Raw genomic sequence first — 15,159 nt, 5'->3', positions numbered from 1 at the left:
CAAGGTCCAACAGCAAGCTAGTGACAGAGCCAAGATTAGATCCTAGTTTTTGTGACTCCGTATCTACTAGGCTACTCTTAGCACAGTACCAGCTTGAGAGGGAGGTAAGAAGAAGAAAGCATAGAACGAAGTGGATAGAATTAGAGTAACACTATTTGAGATTAAACAGGCCAATTTCTAATCATTACATAGAATAGCATAAGAAAGAGGAAAATGAGGCATTGTGTTAGTCACCTGTTGTCCCATCTATGCAAGAGGCTAAGGTAGAAGGATCACTTGAACCCAAGAGTCTGAGGCCAACCTGGGAAACATAGTAAGACTTTGTCTCTTGGGGGCTGGGGATTTAGCTCAGCGGCACAGCACCTGCCTGGCAAGCGCGAGGTCGTAAGTTTGATTCCTGGTACCGGAAAAAAAAAAAAAAAAAGACTTTGTCTCAGGAGGAAGAGGAGGAGGAGAAAAGGAGGAACAGGAGCAGGATGAGGAGGGGGAGGAAGATAAAGGAAAAGAAGAAGAGGAAAAGAGGAAGAGGAGAAGGACAAAGAGGAAAAAGAGAAGGAAGAGAAGAAAACTCCCGAGTTTCACTCTATATAAAGCCTAAGATCATACACTTTTATGTATATCATGTTTTAAGTACATCATCTCATTTAATTCCCACAGCTCACCTGGGAGGTAAGGATTAACCTCATTCTCACACAAAGGAAAAGGGTATTTAAAAAAAAATAGGATAAGTGAAAGAGTGTGCATTTAAACTAAGGTCTAACCCTAAAGCCCAAGTTTTTGTCTTTTCTTAAAACTTCTTTCCTATGAACGGCACTAGGGGTAATTCCATCTCTCTTTTGATTTTATTGCCAAAGAAATTTAAGACTGTTTAAAATCATAAGACCTGATCCTTTTTCCTGAAGAAGAAAAATGTTCACTAGACTATGCTCAGAATCCTATATGCTCAGAATGTATGTGACTGAACATCAAGAGGAGATGTTATTCTCTTATTCCAGAGATTGAAAACGCAGGTGAAGTCCAGCGAGCAGGAGTTCTCTTTTTCCGAATCATGCTACAGGAGCTGCGGGAATGCCTCCAGCTACTCAGTCCCATGGACTTTGTGTCACTCTTGCTCTATGACCATAAAGTTGAAGCAGAGTCAAAGTCTCCTCAAGACAGCAAGTCCCAGGAGTTTGAACCCGATGTAAACCTAGTACATGACATCCTGAAAGGAGTTATCTTGCTCTTTTATTCAAAGTCGGAATTTTCAGATGATTTGGAAAACTGGGATAAGTATAAACTTGTACGTTTTTTAATCACTCTTTTTGTTGCATAACGGCTTATACAAATTTGCATGTATGAATTACAATGGCACAGTTCATAAGTGTACAAAAGAAAGAATTGTCACATAATGAACATATTCACGTAACCTGCACCTAGGTTTTAAAAAAACCAATTAGAATATTGGTGACATCCCCAGAGCCTGCCTTTGTGCCCTTCCCCATAAGCTCCCACCACCCAACTCACACATCCCAATGCTAGCCATGATCTGGACTTCTACCATTACAGATTGCTTTGACCTGTTTTAAAATGTATATGAATGTAGTCATGTGAACTGGGCACTGTGTCTCTACTTGTTAGTGACTCTGTGACTTTTCTTTTGTTCTTTGTTCATAGTATGTTAACAGATACTTAGTGGAGCTTATTTGTGCCTTTGACCCAACTGCTAGCCATGTGGAAGTTAATTTTCAGCTCATTGATGAAAATATTAGAGGTAAATTTCCCCTTACTCATAGTCTAAATCGATACCAATAGAAATAGAAGACAATTGTATTTAAGATGACTTTTATTTCATTTTTTGTCATTTTGAGACAGGTGCTAAGTTACTAAGCTGTCCAGGCTGGGCTCAAACTTGAAATCCTCCTCCCTCTGCCTCCAAGAGTACTGAGATTATAGGCATGCATCACCGTGCCCAGCTTCACTGTATACTTTTATAGACTCAACCTATACTTGTCCACCATTTGTGGAGGACTTAAGGCTCAGAAGAAAATGTTTTTGGCAGCAGTGCCCTTGGTTTGCTTAACTCCCATACCCAGCGTCACCTGGTTGCTATTCTTTTTTTTTTTTTTTTTTTTTTGTACTGTGAATTGAACTCAGGACCTCATGCTTGCCAGGCTGGCAGTGTGCCACTGAACTAAATCCCCAGCCCGCTGTTCTTCTTTTTGAAGCAGTCTTTTAGTCTCTGCCATGAAGCCCGGATTCACCATCCCCAGTGTGTGAGCGGTTTATCAAATTAATACTCTCTCAAGGCCCCTGCTCCACTTTGGTCCCCACCAGCCTGTCAGCCCCTGACCAAGAACCTGCTTCCAGGGTTCCTTACATCTTCTCCAAGTTATATTCCCCTTCCTGGGCAAGAATTCAGGCATCCACCAATATCTACCTCAGCCCCTCTGTCAGATAAGAACAGAGGATTGAGGAGCAGACCTCTCTTCTTCCACCTTGCAGGTGTGCACAGGAATTGGCTCTCAGCAGTTGGTAGGCTAATCTCTAGCGACAGGAAAGGCCGGGGTACCATTTGTGGCATTGTACCAATGCCTCAAGAGACTCTCTCCAGGATCTGCCTCCAGTTTGCCTATATGAACTACCTATTCTGTTGTCATGTGCTGCTCCTTTATCTCAAAACACATGAAAATTTCTATTTCTCTGCTTGCCTTAACTTTGAACTATCCTAGCTGATTCCTGAGCAGCCTGAGCTTGCAACGTCCCCGACCACTTTCTGCTTTCCAGTAGTGCCCTCACGTGGCAGGAATTATAACTGCAATTAACAGAGCAGGAGTCCCCTGGTGAACTTTTATCACAGTCCCTGTAGCAATCGAGAAAATTCATAGGCCACCCCGATAACAAAGCTTCTCTTCTTTTCTGATGTAATTATTAGAAAATTCTAAACTCCAGGGGTAGGGAAAGGAGAGGAGCTCTGTGGGGGCAATGTTCCATTTGTGCCAGGAGAGGAGTCTCCTAGCGGGGCAATGTATTATTGCTCGAAGTTTACCTGGCCTTCTAGCAGCTTTAGCTAAGACTCCTCATTAATGACTGCTCCTAGCATGAAATTACATCAACAATATCTATAGGTTCTGCCTGGAATAGGGAAGATCTGCTGTACTAAGTAGCAGAGCTCCTAACCCATCATATCTTCTAAATTAATGATTTTTACCAAGAGAATAGAATTAAGACTGGTGATATGTCCATACTGTCTTAGGGTTTCTGCTCCCAACCCCAATCCATTTCACCCTAGTTTGCTTTTATGGCATCTTGTTCCTATTTCATCTTTTCTCTCTCTCTGAGGCCATTAATGCTAATTATTTCTTGAAGTTTTCTTCTTCCTGTTTTTCCTCTTTCTTTCTGTTTTAGTGTTTAGGTCTCATGTTTCATGCTAGAGGTTTTCCTCAAATGTCTGGTAATCTATGATTGTTTATATTTAAGAGTGAGACTGAAATAAATAAGCAAACTAAACTCTGCGGGAGGGGTTTGTTAATCAAGCTTCAGAGTGCAATGGTCAGTGGCCCTCGTGGGGAATTTCCAGCATCTGTAATCTCTAGGTTCTTTATCTCGGGCTATCAGCTGCCTCCATCCTTCCAGTACTCTGCCTGGAGAGGAAATAGCCCCTCTTCCAAAGAGCAGGGGCTTAGTGGGAGATGCCTACAGGATCTCAATAGTTAGTATGCATGCTCACACTGTCTGATTCCAGTATGATATTCTCTCTCACTCGCTCACTCATTCTCTGGCTCTCTCTCTCTCAGCTGTGTCTGGAGTCCCCCAGTGCAGAGGAGATTCAGAGAAAACAATTAGAGGAGCTGTTACAGAAAGTCAGATGAGAGATGAGTGTGGTACCAGTGGAGACAGATGTATTCATATTATATACAATGTACCTGAGAGTTAGAATGAAAACATTATCTCTGCGCATGGTGGCACATGCCTGTAATCCCAGCACTCGGGAGCCTGAGGCAGGAGGATCGTTGCATTGAGACCAGCCTGGGCTACAAAGTGAGCTCAAGACCAGCCTGAACTGCACAGCAAGACTCTGTCTCAAAAAGACATAAAAAAAAAAAAAAAAAAAGAAAACATATCTTGACAATTTGGGCACAGAATAAGAAAAAAGCAGAGAGACGCAGGGTTGATCCTATGACTTGAAAGGGTAGAGTTGCTGTCAACTAAAATGGGAAACATAGGCAAGGCAGGCTTTAGCACAGGGAGATGAAGCGTTCAGATTCTGACATGCTGCATCTGAGATGTCTATTATATATCTAGGTAGAGATAAGAATATGTAAATAGATAAATAAATACGGAATTTGGAGGAAAGCTCTGGGCTGGAGGTACAAAATTGGGATTCCTTGGTGAACAGGACATTTGCAAAGTGGGGAGAGATTGAGTAGAAACAATTTTTTAATCTTTATATTTTTTATTAGAACATATTTGTCATACATATTGATCACATTCATCACAGGGAATTTGTACCTGTACATAATATATCTTAATTCTTCTTTTTTTTTATTCCCTTCCTCTTTAACCTTTCTTTTCCTCCCCCTTTACGAAAGCTTTGTTTCCATCTTTTCCTTCCATTCTTTTATTTTCTTTTTCCCTTCCTTCCCTTCTGTTTCCTCCCTCCTTTGTTCCCCTTCCCATTTGAATATATTCTTCCTACTTCCCAATATCTATCCTCCATTATGCTCCCTATGTACCCTTTGGATTTCTCACACAAGACAAACAATGCAATATTTAATCTTGTGTGTCCAGTTTATTTCACTTAAGGTTATAGTCTCAAGGTGTATCCATTTTCCTACAAATGACTCATTTACCCTTCTTTATGGCGGAGTAGTACTCCATTCTATATAAATATCACCTTTTCTTTATCCATTCATCTTTTGATGGGCAGATGGGCTGTTTCCAGATTTAGCTATTATAAATTGTGCTTCTACAAACATGGATATGCATATATCACTATAGTATGATGCTTTTAACTCCTTCAAAAAGATACCTAGAGAGGGAATAGCTTTGTGTTTGTTTTTGTTGTTGTTGTACAATCCTCCTGCCTCAGCCTCCTGAGTGCTGGGATCACAGGCATGCACCACCATGCCAGGTTCGTTTTAGTTTTTTGAGAAATCTCCATACTGATTTCCACAATGGTTGTACCAGTATACACACCCACCAACAATGGAGAAGGGTTCCTTTTTCCCTATAGCCTTACCAGCATTTGTTATTGCTTATTTTACTGATGATAGCCATTCTTTCTAGATGGCATGAAATCTCAGAGTTGTTTGAACTTGAATTTCTTGAATGAGCAGTGGTGTTGAATATTTTTTTCATATATTTATTTGCTATTGAGACGTGTCTGAGACGTGTCTGTTTTTGAGACAGGGTCTTGCTGTGCAGTTCAGGCTGGTCCTGAACTCACAGCAATCCTCCTGCCTCAGCCTCCCACATGCTGGCATTACAGACATGTGCCATCATGCCCAGCTCTATTCATTTTAGAAGCCCTGTTTTTGATTGGGTCTACAAATTTGGGAGATCTGAGTTTTTAAAGTTCTTTGTATATTTTACGTATTAATCCTTTGTCTGAGAAGTAACTAGTAGAAAAACAAAACAAAACAAAACTTTCTCATTCTGTGGGTTGTGTCCTTACTCTGTTGGTGGTTTCCTTAGTGTACAAAAGCTGTTATTTTGATGTGATCCCACTTGTTGATTCTTTGTAACATTTCCTGTGTGACTGGAGTTTTGTTCATAAAGTCTTTGCCTACACCTATATCTTCAACAGTTTTACCTAGTCTATCTTCCTGCAAATGAAGTATTTCTGTTTTAAAGTATAGATCTTTGATCCACTTTTTTAGCTTAGTGCATAGTGAGAGATATGAGTCTAGGTTCAATTTTTTTTCCACGTGGAAAAGCACTCTTCCCAGCACCATTTATTAAAGAATATCTTTCTTCCAGTGAAAATGTTTGGCCTCTTTGTGAAAGACCAGGTAGTTCAGTGTGCTTGGAGTTGTTCCTGCATTTTCTACTCTATTCCGTTGATCCTCAGGTCTGTTTACTTTTGCCAGTGTCATGGTGTTTTTATCACTGTAACTTTGTACTATAACTTCAAAAAGGGGATTGTGATGGCCCTGCCTTGTCCAGAATTGCTTTTGCTATTCTAAGTCTCTTCTGGTTCCATATGAATTTTAAGATTGTTTTCTCTAGTTCTGTGTGGTATGCTACTGATGTTTTGATGGGGATTGCATTAAATCTGTATAATGGTTTTGGAAGTATGGCCATTTTCCTTACATTGGTTCTGCCTATCCAAGAACAGGGGATATCTTTCCATCTTCTTTCTCAGAGTAACTGTTTTTTTAATGGATAGGTCTCTCACTTCCTTTGTTAAATTCATTCTAAGTATTTCATTTTTCTTGATGCTATTGTGAAAGGTATTTCTTCTCCAATTTCTCTCTCAGTAAGTTTATTATACATGTACAGGAATGCAACTAATTTTTGATTTTTGACTTTGTATCATGTTACACTGCCATATTTGGTTATTAATTCTAGAAGTCTTTAGGTGGAGTTTTGCGGGTCTTCTAAGTAGATTATCATGCCATTCATCAGCAAATAAAGATAATTTAACTTCTTCCATTCCTATCCATATTCATTTTATTTCTTTCTCTTATCTAATTGCTCTGGCTGATGTTTCCAGAACTATATTGTATAGAAGTGGTGATAGTGGCCATCCTTGTCTTGTTCCTGATTATAGAGTGAAAGCTTTCAGTTTTTGTCCATTTAGTAGATGCTGGCTATTGGCTTGTCATAGATGGCTTTTATCATATTGATAGAAAGACCTTCTATTCCAATTTTCTGGAGGGTTTATTATCATGAATGGATGTTGGACTTTGTCAAATGCTTTCTTTGCATCTATTGAGATGATCATGTGGTGTTTGCCCTCGGTTCTGTAAATGTGGTGTGTTAAATTTATTGATTTGCATACATTAAATCATTCCTGCATCCCTAGGATGAATCCTACTTGGTCATGGTATATAATCTTTTTGATGATTTGCTACATTCTGTTTCCCACTATCTTTTTTTTTTTTTTTTTTGAGACAGGGTCTCACTATATAGACCAGGATGCCCTTGAACCCACCATGTAGGTCGGTCTCAGACTTGTGGCAATCCTCCTGCTTCAGCCTCCCAAATACTGGGATTACAGGCATGCATTACCACACCCAAATTTCATCTGCCAGTTTCTTATTGAGGATTTTTGAAGATGTTCATTAAGGAGATTGACCTGTAGTTCCCTTTTTTTCATTGGATCATTCTCTGATTTTGGTATCAGGATAATGCTTGCTTCCAGGAATGACTCCATGAATATTGCTTCTCTTTCAATTTCATTAGAGTTTGAGGAGTGGTGCCATTAGATCTTCTCTAAAGTCCCTGTATAATTCAGCTGTGAATCTGTCAGGACCTGGACTTTTTTGCTGTTGTTGTTGATAGTTTGTCTATTACTTCTTCAATTTCATTGATATTGGATTATTTAGAATTTTTATATCTTCTCGATTCAGCTTTGGTAATTCATATGTATATAGGAATCTTTTCATTTTCATGAGTTTTCCATCTCATTAGAGAACAGGTTCTCAAAGTAGATATTTATAATCTTTGGATTCCTGCAGGATCTGTTGTGATTTCACTCTTTTTTATTCCTACTTGCATGGATTTGATAATGTTGGCTAAGGGTTTGTCTATTTTATTTGATGTTTCAAACAGTGAGCTCTTCGATTCATTGTATTGTTTTCTTAGTGTCCATTGCATTAATTTCTGCTCTGCTCTTTATAATTTCTTCTCTCATATGTGCTTTGGGTTTAACTTACTCTTCTTTTTTCTAGAAGCTTGAGGGTCAATATTATGTTACTTGAGCTCACTGTGTTTCTGATGTGGGAATTCACTGCTATAAATTTCCCTTGCAGGACCGTTTTCATTGTGTCCCATAAATTCTGGCATGTTGTACTGGCATTATCATTTAATTGTAGAAATAATTTCTTCTTTAATTTCATGTGACTCATTGGCTGTTTGGAAGGGTGTTATTTAATTTCCATGTGTTTGTGTAGCTTTTGTGGTTTCTTTTGCCATTGAGTTCCAATTGTATTGCACTATGATCTAATAATACGCATGGGATAATTTCAATTCCTTTGCATTACTAAACACGTTCTGTGAGCTAGGATATGGTCTGTTTTGGAGAAAGTCCCATGTGCTACTGAGAAGAATGCATTGTGTTGTTATTGAGTGGAACGTTCTGTAGGTATCTACTAAGTCCATGTGTTCAAAGGTTTCATACAGCTCTGATATTTCTTTGTTGATTTTTTTTTATCTAGTTGATCTGTTTGTGACAGTGAGGTATTGAGGTCCCCCATTACAGTTGTATTAGTACTTATCTGATTTTTTATATCTATTAGTGTTTGTTTTATATACTTGGATGCCCTGGTATTTCGTGTATACTCACTTATGATAGCTCTTCCTCTTAGATTGTTACCTTAACAAGTATGTAGTGACCTCCTTTGGTAGGGAAAAAAAAATTTAATGTCTTGCCACCAATAGGACCAAAGAAATGGTGTAGTAAGTGCAAGGAGAAATGTGGTCAACGTTTTATTTTTCAGATGAGAGAGATAATACCAGGATTGATTCTGATGGGAATAATTTTATGGAAAGCAAGAAGTTGATAGTGTTGGAGGTAAAGAATTTCTGAAGCAGTGTCTTCATTCAAATGAGAGAGAATGGGGTCTTGTTAAAGTAACCATACATTCTTTTTACCTTGGGACAGTCTCAGTTTTTGCTTATTGTCCTGGTGGCCTATTCAGTTAGCATGCTTTCTCTCTCAAGGTTATAGCACTGTCCAAAAAACAATGAATTATATGACTTTCCTGGACCTAGTGCACCAATAGAGGAATTGGCTTATGATGACAGGATAGAGTACATGGGTATGGATGAGAGTGAGTGGGTAGATGTACTGGTGAGAGACTGTGGAAGTTCTGATTGCTTCAGTTTTTACAGTGAAGTTAAAAGTGGGATCATCTAGACTGAAGATTGGGAAGACAAAGAAGTAGTAGTGAAATTTCGATGTTCCTCTTTTCCTGATCTTTCCATCCTTGTGATTTATGTACTCTCCTTTCATTTAGTAGGAGGATTTTAGGAAGGAGCAAAACTGAACATATGTTAGTCATCTAGGGAAGGATTATCTATTCCATTTCTTTTGGATTTTAACTTGGTGATCTCCAGAGTAAAATGCAAGCATCCAGAAGGTTTTGTTATGGTTTGTGTCTGTGTGTCCCCCCAAAGCCTCATGTGGTCATGGGGCAGGCTTTTGGAGTTTGATTGCTTATGGGTGTGAGAGCTGCACCCGCCCTGGGGTAGATAGTTTGCATATGTAAGGGAGAGCAAGAGGCTGCTTGAGGCGATTCCTGGCTTTTGTGGTTGTTGTGTTCTGCCGCCATGAGCTGTAGCCCTCTGCCATGTGCCACTCTGCCTTGTAACCTGCCAAGTACGGACTGAAACCTCCACAAACTGTAAGCGAAATAAACCTTTCCTTCCTTAATTTTGGGCGTCAGGTATTTTGTCCCAGCAACGAGAGAAAAGTAACCAAGACAGTTGAATAAAACACTATCCTTTTGAATGACAGAAAAATATCATAGGCCATTTATCTCATCAGAGTTTAATTTCTAGTTTTTGTTTATAAATTCTTCAAAATAAATAATTTATAAATATATATACATATTGGAATCTGTGGTCAACATTTGTTATGGATAGAGGTATACTAATCAAAAGTTTGGCAGTTACTGCATTAAACTATCAATTTTTAAGAGATGAATTGCATTGATTTTAATTCACGCATTTGATTTATAGCTATTCATAATGAAAAAAGTCAGTACATGTAATAGTGCACAGAAAGGATGCTTGCAAAGCGAAGTGTGATGGCACAGCCTATAATCCCAGAACTTTGGAGGGTGAGCCAGGACTGCCACAAATTCAAGGCCAGCCTAAGCTACACGGCAAGACTCTGTCACAAAGAAATAAAATTAATTAATTAATTAACAATAAATTTTTAAAAAGAAATCATGCTTGTAATAGGAATGAAAATAATGTACCTGGAAGAATGCAGTGTGCATCTTGGCACAAACTTCCACCCAAACATTGATAACTCAAGAAAAATGTGTGTTTTGTCTCCTCATTTAACATTGATTCTTTTTGAAAAACCTGGGAGGTAGTATTTTACTGCCATCATAATTGTATTAGTACTTATCTTGGGAGCCCATTACATTAACAGGGATCTATTAAATGCCTGGCTTCCACAGCAAATATAATTTCCCCTGTCTACATAAAAACTAATTGAGCTAGGTATGGTGGTGCATGCCTGTAATCTCAGCACTCAGGACACTGAGGCAGGAGGATCGACAAGAGTTTGAGGCCAGCCCAGCCTACATAACAGTGAGTGCAAGGCCAGCCCGGATTACAAAATGAGACCCTGTCTCAAAAAAAAATTGAAATTTGCACACATACGTTCTTTTAAGTATATATTATTCCATGGACCTTCAGCTCATGTGTGGCAGTAATGTTAAGGAATGTAAAGCAACAAAAGTTAAAAAAAAAAAAACTAAATGATGGGGAGGAGCAGTCAAGAAAAGCTGTTGACCTTGGTTAACTGGTAGTTGAAAAGAACGGTTGCACCTCAGCTTTTGGACTTGAAACTTAAATACTTCATTCTTTTTGCTTTGCCCATCTTTGCTAATTATCTATAATTCCTAAAGGATTTAACTTAATTAACCCAGTGTTAAAGCAAGGATCCATAAATGGAGTTTTACTTTTAAAATATCATTTTTATAACCTAATGTTTCCAGCATAATGAATTCCCTATATAATTAAAAGTTTGATTAAACTAGAGCCTACAAAGATACCATAATAAAAGATTTCTGCAGAGATCCCTGAACAGATTCACAGCGTGGCCAAGAAATCTTTATAGCTTAGATGTATTCAATAATTTATTTTAACCTTTGCCAAATCAAAGCAAAAATAAAAGCATATACAAGAAATAAAAATAGTACGCCAGCTTGAAAGATTTGAGAATTGCTAAGTATGGGACTAGGGTCTGTCATCGGCCCCCTTGCAAAGAGCTAGAATCTGTTCCACCACAAGAGGACGGTAGCACTCAACTGATAATAAAGAATACTGCCGAGTGCCAGAGATCTCCTTAGAATTGTTATTAGAGCCATCTTTAACACATCAATCTCTAAAAGGACAAGAAAACAGGAATCACATCCCAGATAGGCTTGGAGTTTTTGTCCCTTACAACAATAAGACAGGAAATAAGCTACAGGGTTTTGTGTAAAGAAGCAATCTCTCTCTCTATCCTGGTGTCCTTGAATCACCATGGTGATGGCTTCAGATAGGGCCTGTTCATTTGGATATTCAGCTAAGAACACTGTGGCAGGCATGAGTGGTACAGAGATCCTACTGGGTATTCAGAAAGGGCAGAATAAAGCTGTGAGGAACAGCAGAACTGTTTTATCTCTGAAAGTTAGTTAGGACCAATTTTAGGAGTCTCCTAGGGTAAATTTGTATTTTATTTAGATTCATAACACTGGAACAATAAGATAATCAAAGTAATATTTGAAAGCCTATAGCATTATCTTTTAAAGTTTCCAGCTAATTAACACCAAGAGACGGCAGTATAACAAATGAACTCTCAATATTTTATGTATGTATTTTGATTGATCTAACAGTGCTCATAAAATGAGATAAATCAGGAATATTAAATATGTTCTCATGACCAGCATCTGTTTTTGTCTTTATGATAACTGTTGCTAATGTTGTTGGGCTATAATCTAGAAAAACTTTTATTATTTGAAAATCAAATTAAATTATTCCTTTATTCAATGTTGTTTTAATTCAACATTCATTGAACAATTAAAATTGAATGAGAAGACAGTGCCTCTGTGTTGAGAATCTTAGAAAATTAATTGTACACACGTTTTAAAGTCATCTTCAAATAAAACAGAGACTTGTGAATGTTGTCCATGTTTTATGTGCCTTTCCTATCACATATTATAACTTTTGTTGTAGTAATACCTTCAAAACCATAGGAAAGCTAAACCTAATGCAGGAAATCTTCTTTGTGTTGGTAGACAGGAAATAAAATGGATTCTGTTTTTTAAATTATAATAGATAATTATCATTGTTAATAAGCTATGGATAAGTTTTATATTTAAAACACTTACCCAATTACATTTAATGTTTACTTTATTTATTTTTGGTACCAGGAATCGAACTCATAACCTCGTACTTGCCAGGCAGGTGCTGTGCCGCTGAGCTATATCCATGGCCCTGCTTATTCAATTTAAATTAGCAAGTATTTATTTGGTTAGGCACTGAGTTAGATGCTAAGAATAACAAAAATGAATAAAACACAGACCTGAGCATAGCATGTCTTGAAAGAAGGAGGGTAATTAGTATTTTTGAGCAACTACTCTGTGACAGATAGTTCTCATTATCCTCATCAAAATCCTGAAGTATTATACCTACTTTATGGAAAAAAGAAAAGATCTTGGAGTTTTAAGGGTGTGCTCAAGTCACAAAATTAGTTCAGATAGAAGCAAGACCAGAGCCCTAATGCAGGATCCGTTCAATGCTAAGCTATATACTTTTTCCACTGGACCATTCTTTCTGAATATTAGTATTGACTCCTAAGAAAAATAATTTTTATGAATAGCAGTCTAGCAATTTTCAATTTAACAAATGTAACTATATAATGATGGGCAGTAGTGTATATTTTTTAAAAATTGAATTAGAGCTGGATGTGTTGGCGCATGCCTGTAATTCCAGCACTCGGAAGGCTGAGGCAGGAGGATTGTTGCAAGTTTGAGACCAGCCTGGGCTACAAAGTGCGCTCAAGGCCAGTCTGAACTCCATAGTGAGACCCTGTCTCAAAAAGACCAAAAAAAATTGAATTAGAGAATATTTCAAATATACAAGTATAGAGAATAACACCTATGTAATCATTACAAAGCTACAGTCTGTATTCAACCTTAACATACCATGTTTGAGTCAGACATTTTTAAAGAAATAAAACATAATAAGATCAGCTGAGGTTTTCTACCTCTCCCTGATCCCATTCTCTTTTCCCATAACATTATTATGAATTTGGCTATCAGTTTTATGCATGATTTCCTCCTTTTACTGCATCCTCATGAATTCATAAACAGCGTAATACTATTCTGCAGGTTTATAAACCACTTTTTGAGTATATCCAGATGGACAGAATACCCTACACTTTACTTTTGGGGTTCCATATGTTTTGAGGTTTATCTATAATGGTATATACATATATAACTAATTCTTTAATTGGTAAGTACTGTGTAGTATTTTATTAGTTCAATATATTAAAGTGTATCTATCCATACTCTTGTAACTCCATATTTAAATAAGATTCTGCTATGGTTTTGACTCAAAGCCTATTTTAATCATAATATTAGAATTTATTTTAATAATAAAAGTACAAAAGTATTCACTTTTTTTTTTTCCTCTTGATGCAGATCATTCCCGAATCGAAGTGTGGAGATTTGGTGATATCGTCATTGAACTCCTGTACCACTGGCTGCACATCTGTTCAGCTCTCATGAAGCTAACCAAAAAACTAAACAGCACTATTAGACCTCCATTGCCCTCCAAGTCTGACAACTATATATATGCAAAAATGCCAGGGGAAACTTTGCCAGGAAAATCCTAGTAGAACTGGTACTCTATTTAGAACACAGTACTTTGATCACATTCATTGCTGTTAACTTTAAAATATTTTCAAGTGCAAGGAACACCACATAGACATATTTGACTCCTAGACATTTACTTTAGTATGTTTAATACCAGAAGCTCTAGACCTATGCAGAAATTTTATCTAAGAAATATCTGATTAAGGTAGCTGTAACCAAATGTACTTAAGAATATTATAAAATATGTTTGTAGTCCCCTTGTGGTATGAGCTTTGGATATGCCATGAGACTACTATGGTTGATTGGGTATTTTTCATTCTTTTTAGGTACAAAGTACAGAAAGCTGTGGATTTATATAAAAGATGGCAGGGGTTTTTTAATATCAAAAGAGTACCAAATAATAAAGATTTTAAGAAATAGACTTGGAATTGTTTTCCTAATTTTCCAAAGACTTATCTGAATACCACCTCTTCCCCTTCTCCTCCACTCCCCTCTCCTTAACAACTTAAAGTCATTTTAATAAACAGAAATTCTTGCGGGAAAATGTTGAGCCATGACTCAGGGAAAAGTGAAAACAGTGTTTTTTAAAAATGACAGAAACCTCTCAAGTTTGAGAACTACAAAAAAAATTTGTTTAAAGCTTGTTATTATGGCAAACTACTGCTCTATGTGAGATTTCATCTTTGCAATAAGATATCTGATGACAGAGTCCATTTTTAATAAAATTTTGGGAAATTAAACTGTATTTTATTAGGTTGACAAAATGTGATGTGTTGCAAAAATCTTATAATTGGAGATTGAAAGTCCCTTTTTAACCTTTTCTGATAAGACTGCAGTGTTATTACCAGTCCTCATCTTTCGGATGATCTCATGCCTAGTTTTAACCTATCAGCCTCTTTCATATTTGGAGGACATCTTTGGGCATTTGCAGCAACATTTCTAGGAACAATGTTCTTGAAGATATTAAACTGATAGCCATATATCCTGATGGCTTCAGAACAGGCTTATGAAAAATTCACTGTGAATACAAATAACATTTAAGGCAGCAAGGGAAGATTTTGCAGAACGTTCTGTATTTAACCATTATCCTGGAAATTAAATTAAATAAATGACTTGTAGCTGAATAACAAACACCATGCATTTTCATGACACTTTAACTTGAAGTATTTTCACCCACTAGCTCATTTGATCCTCCCAACAATCTATAAAGTAGATATTCCTGAGACTATTTTACAAAAGAGGAAACAGGCTCAAAGAATGAGGTCTAGTTCACACAGCTAGTAAGAAACAGGGTTAGAAACACCCATGTATCCTAATTTCTAGTTTACTGCCTTCGCCAGCACCCCAGACATCTCGCTAACACTGTCTAATTTTTTGAGTCTTGCTGTGTAATTCAGGCTGGTCTTGATCATGG

The 15,159-nt window shown here is 37.4% G+C and overlaps 1 protein-coding gene across 6 annotated transcripts in view; it reads left to right on the top strand.

Annotated features, from left to right (window-relative positions):
* Positions 1 to 14,166, top strand: part of Efcab5 (EF-hand calcium binding domain 5) — a 173,440-nt gene extending 159,274 nt beyond the window's left edge. For 4 of the 6 annotated variants that reach the window (XM_013503354.1, XM_013503350.1, XM_013503352.1 and 1 more), the window contains exons 22-24: positions 996 to 1,282; positions 1,657 to 1,753; positions 13,572 to 14,166. In XM_013503354.1, the coding sequence (XP_013358808.1) occupies positions 996 to 1,282; positions 1,657 to 1,753; positions 13,572 to 13,765 (578 nt within the window). In that variant the 3' untranslated portion in view covers positions 13,766 to 14,166. The remainder of the gene's footprint in view (positions 1 to 995; positions 1,283 to 1,656; positions 1,754 to 13,571) is intronic. The other 2 variants (XM_013503351.1, XM_013503353.1) reach the window with 2 other exon arrangements.
* The last annotated feature ends 993 nt before the right edge of the window (positions 14,167 to 15,159 follow it).

The sequence above is a fragment of the Chinchilla lanigera genome, unplaced genomic scaffold, assembly GCF_000276665.1.
Source record: "Chinchilla lanigera isolate Chin_1 unplaced genomic scaffold, ChiLan1.0 scaffold00080, whole genome shotgun sequence".
In the NCBI taxonomy this organism is placed as follows: domain Eukaryota; kingdom Metazoa; phylum Chordata; class Mammalia; order Rodentia; family Chinchillidae; genus Chinchilla; species Chinchilla lanigera.
Note: the sequence above shows the minus strand (reverse complement) of the source record. Positions and strands in the feature narration are given on the sequence as shown.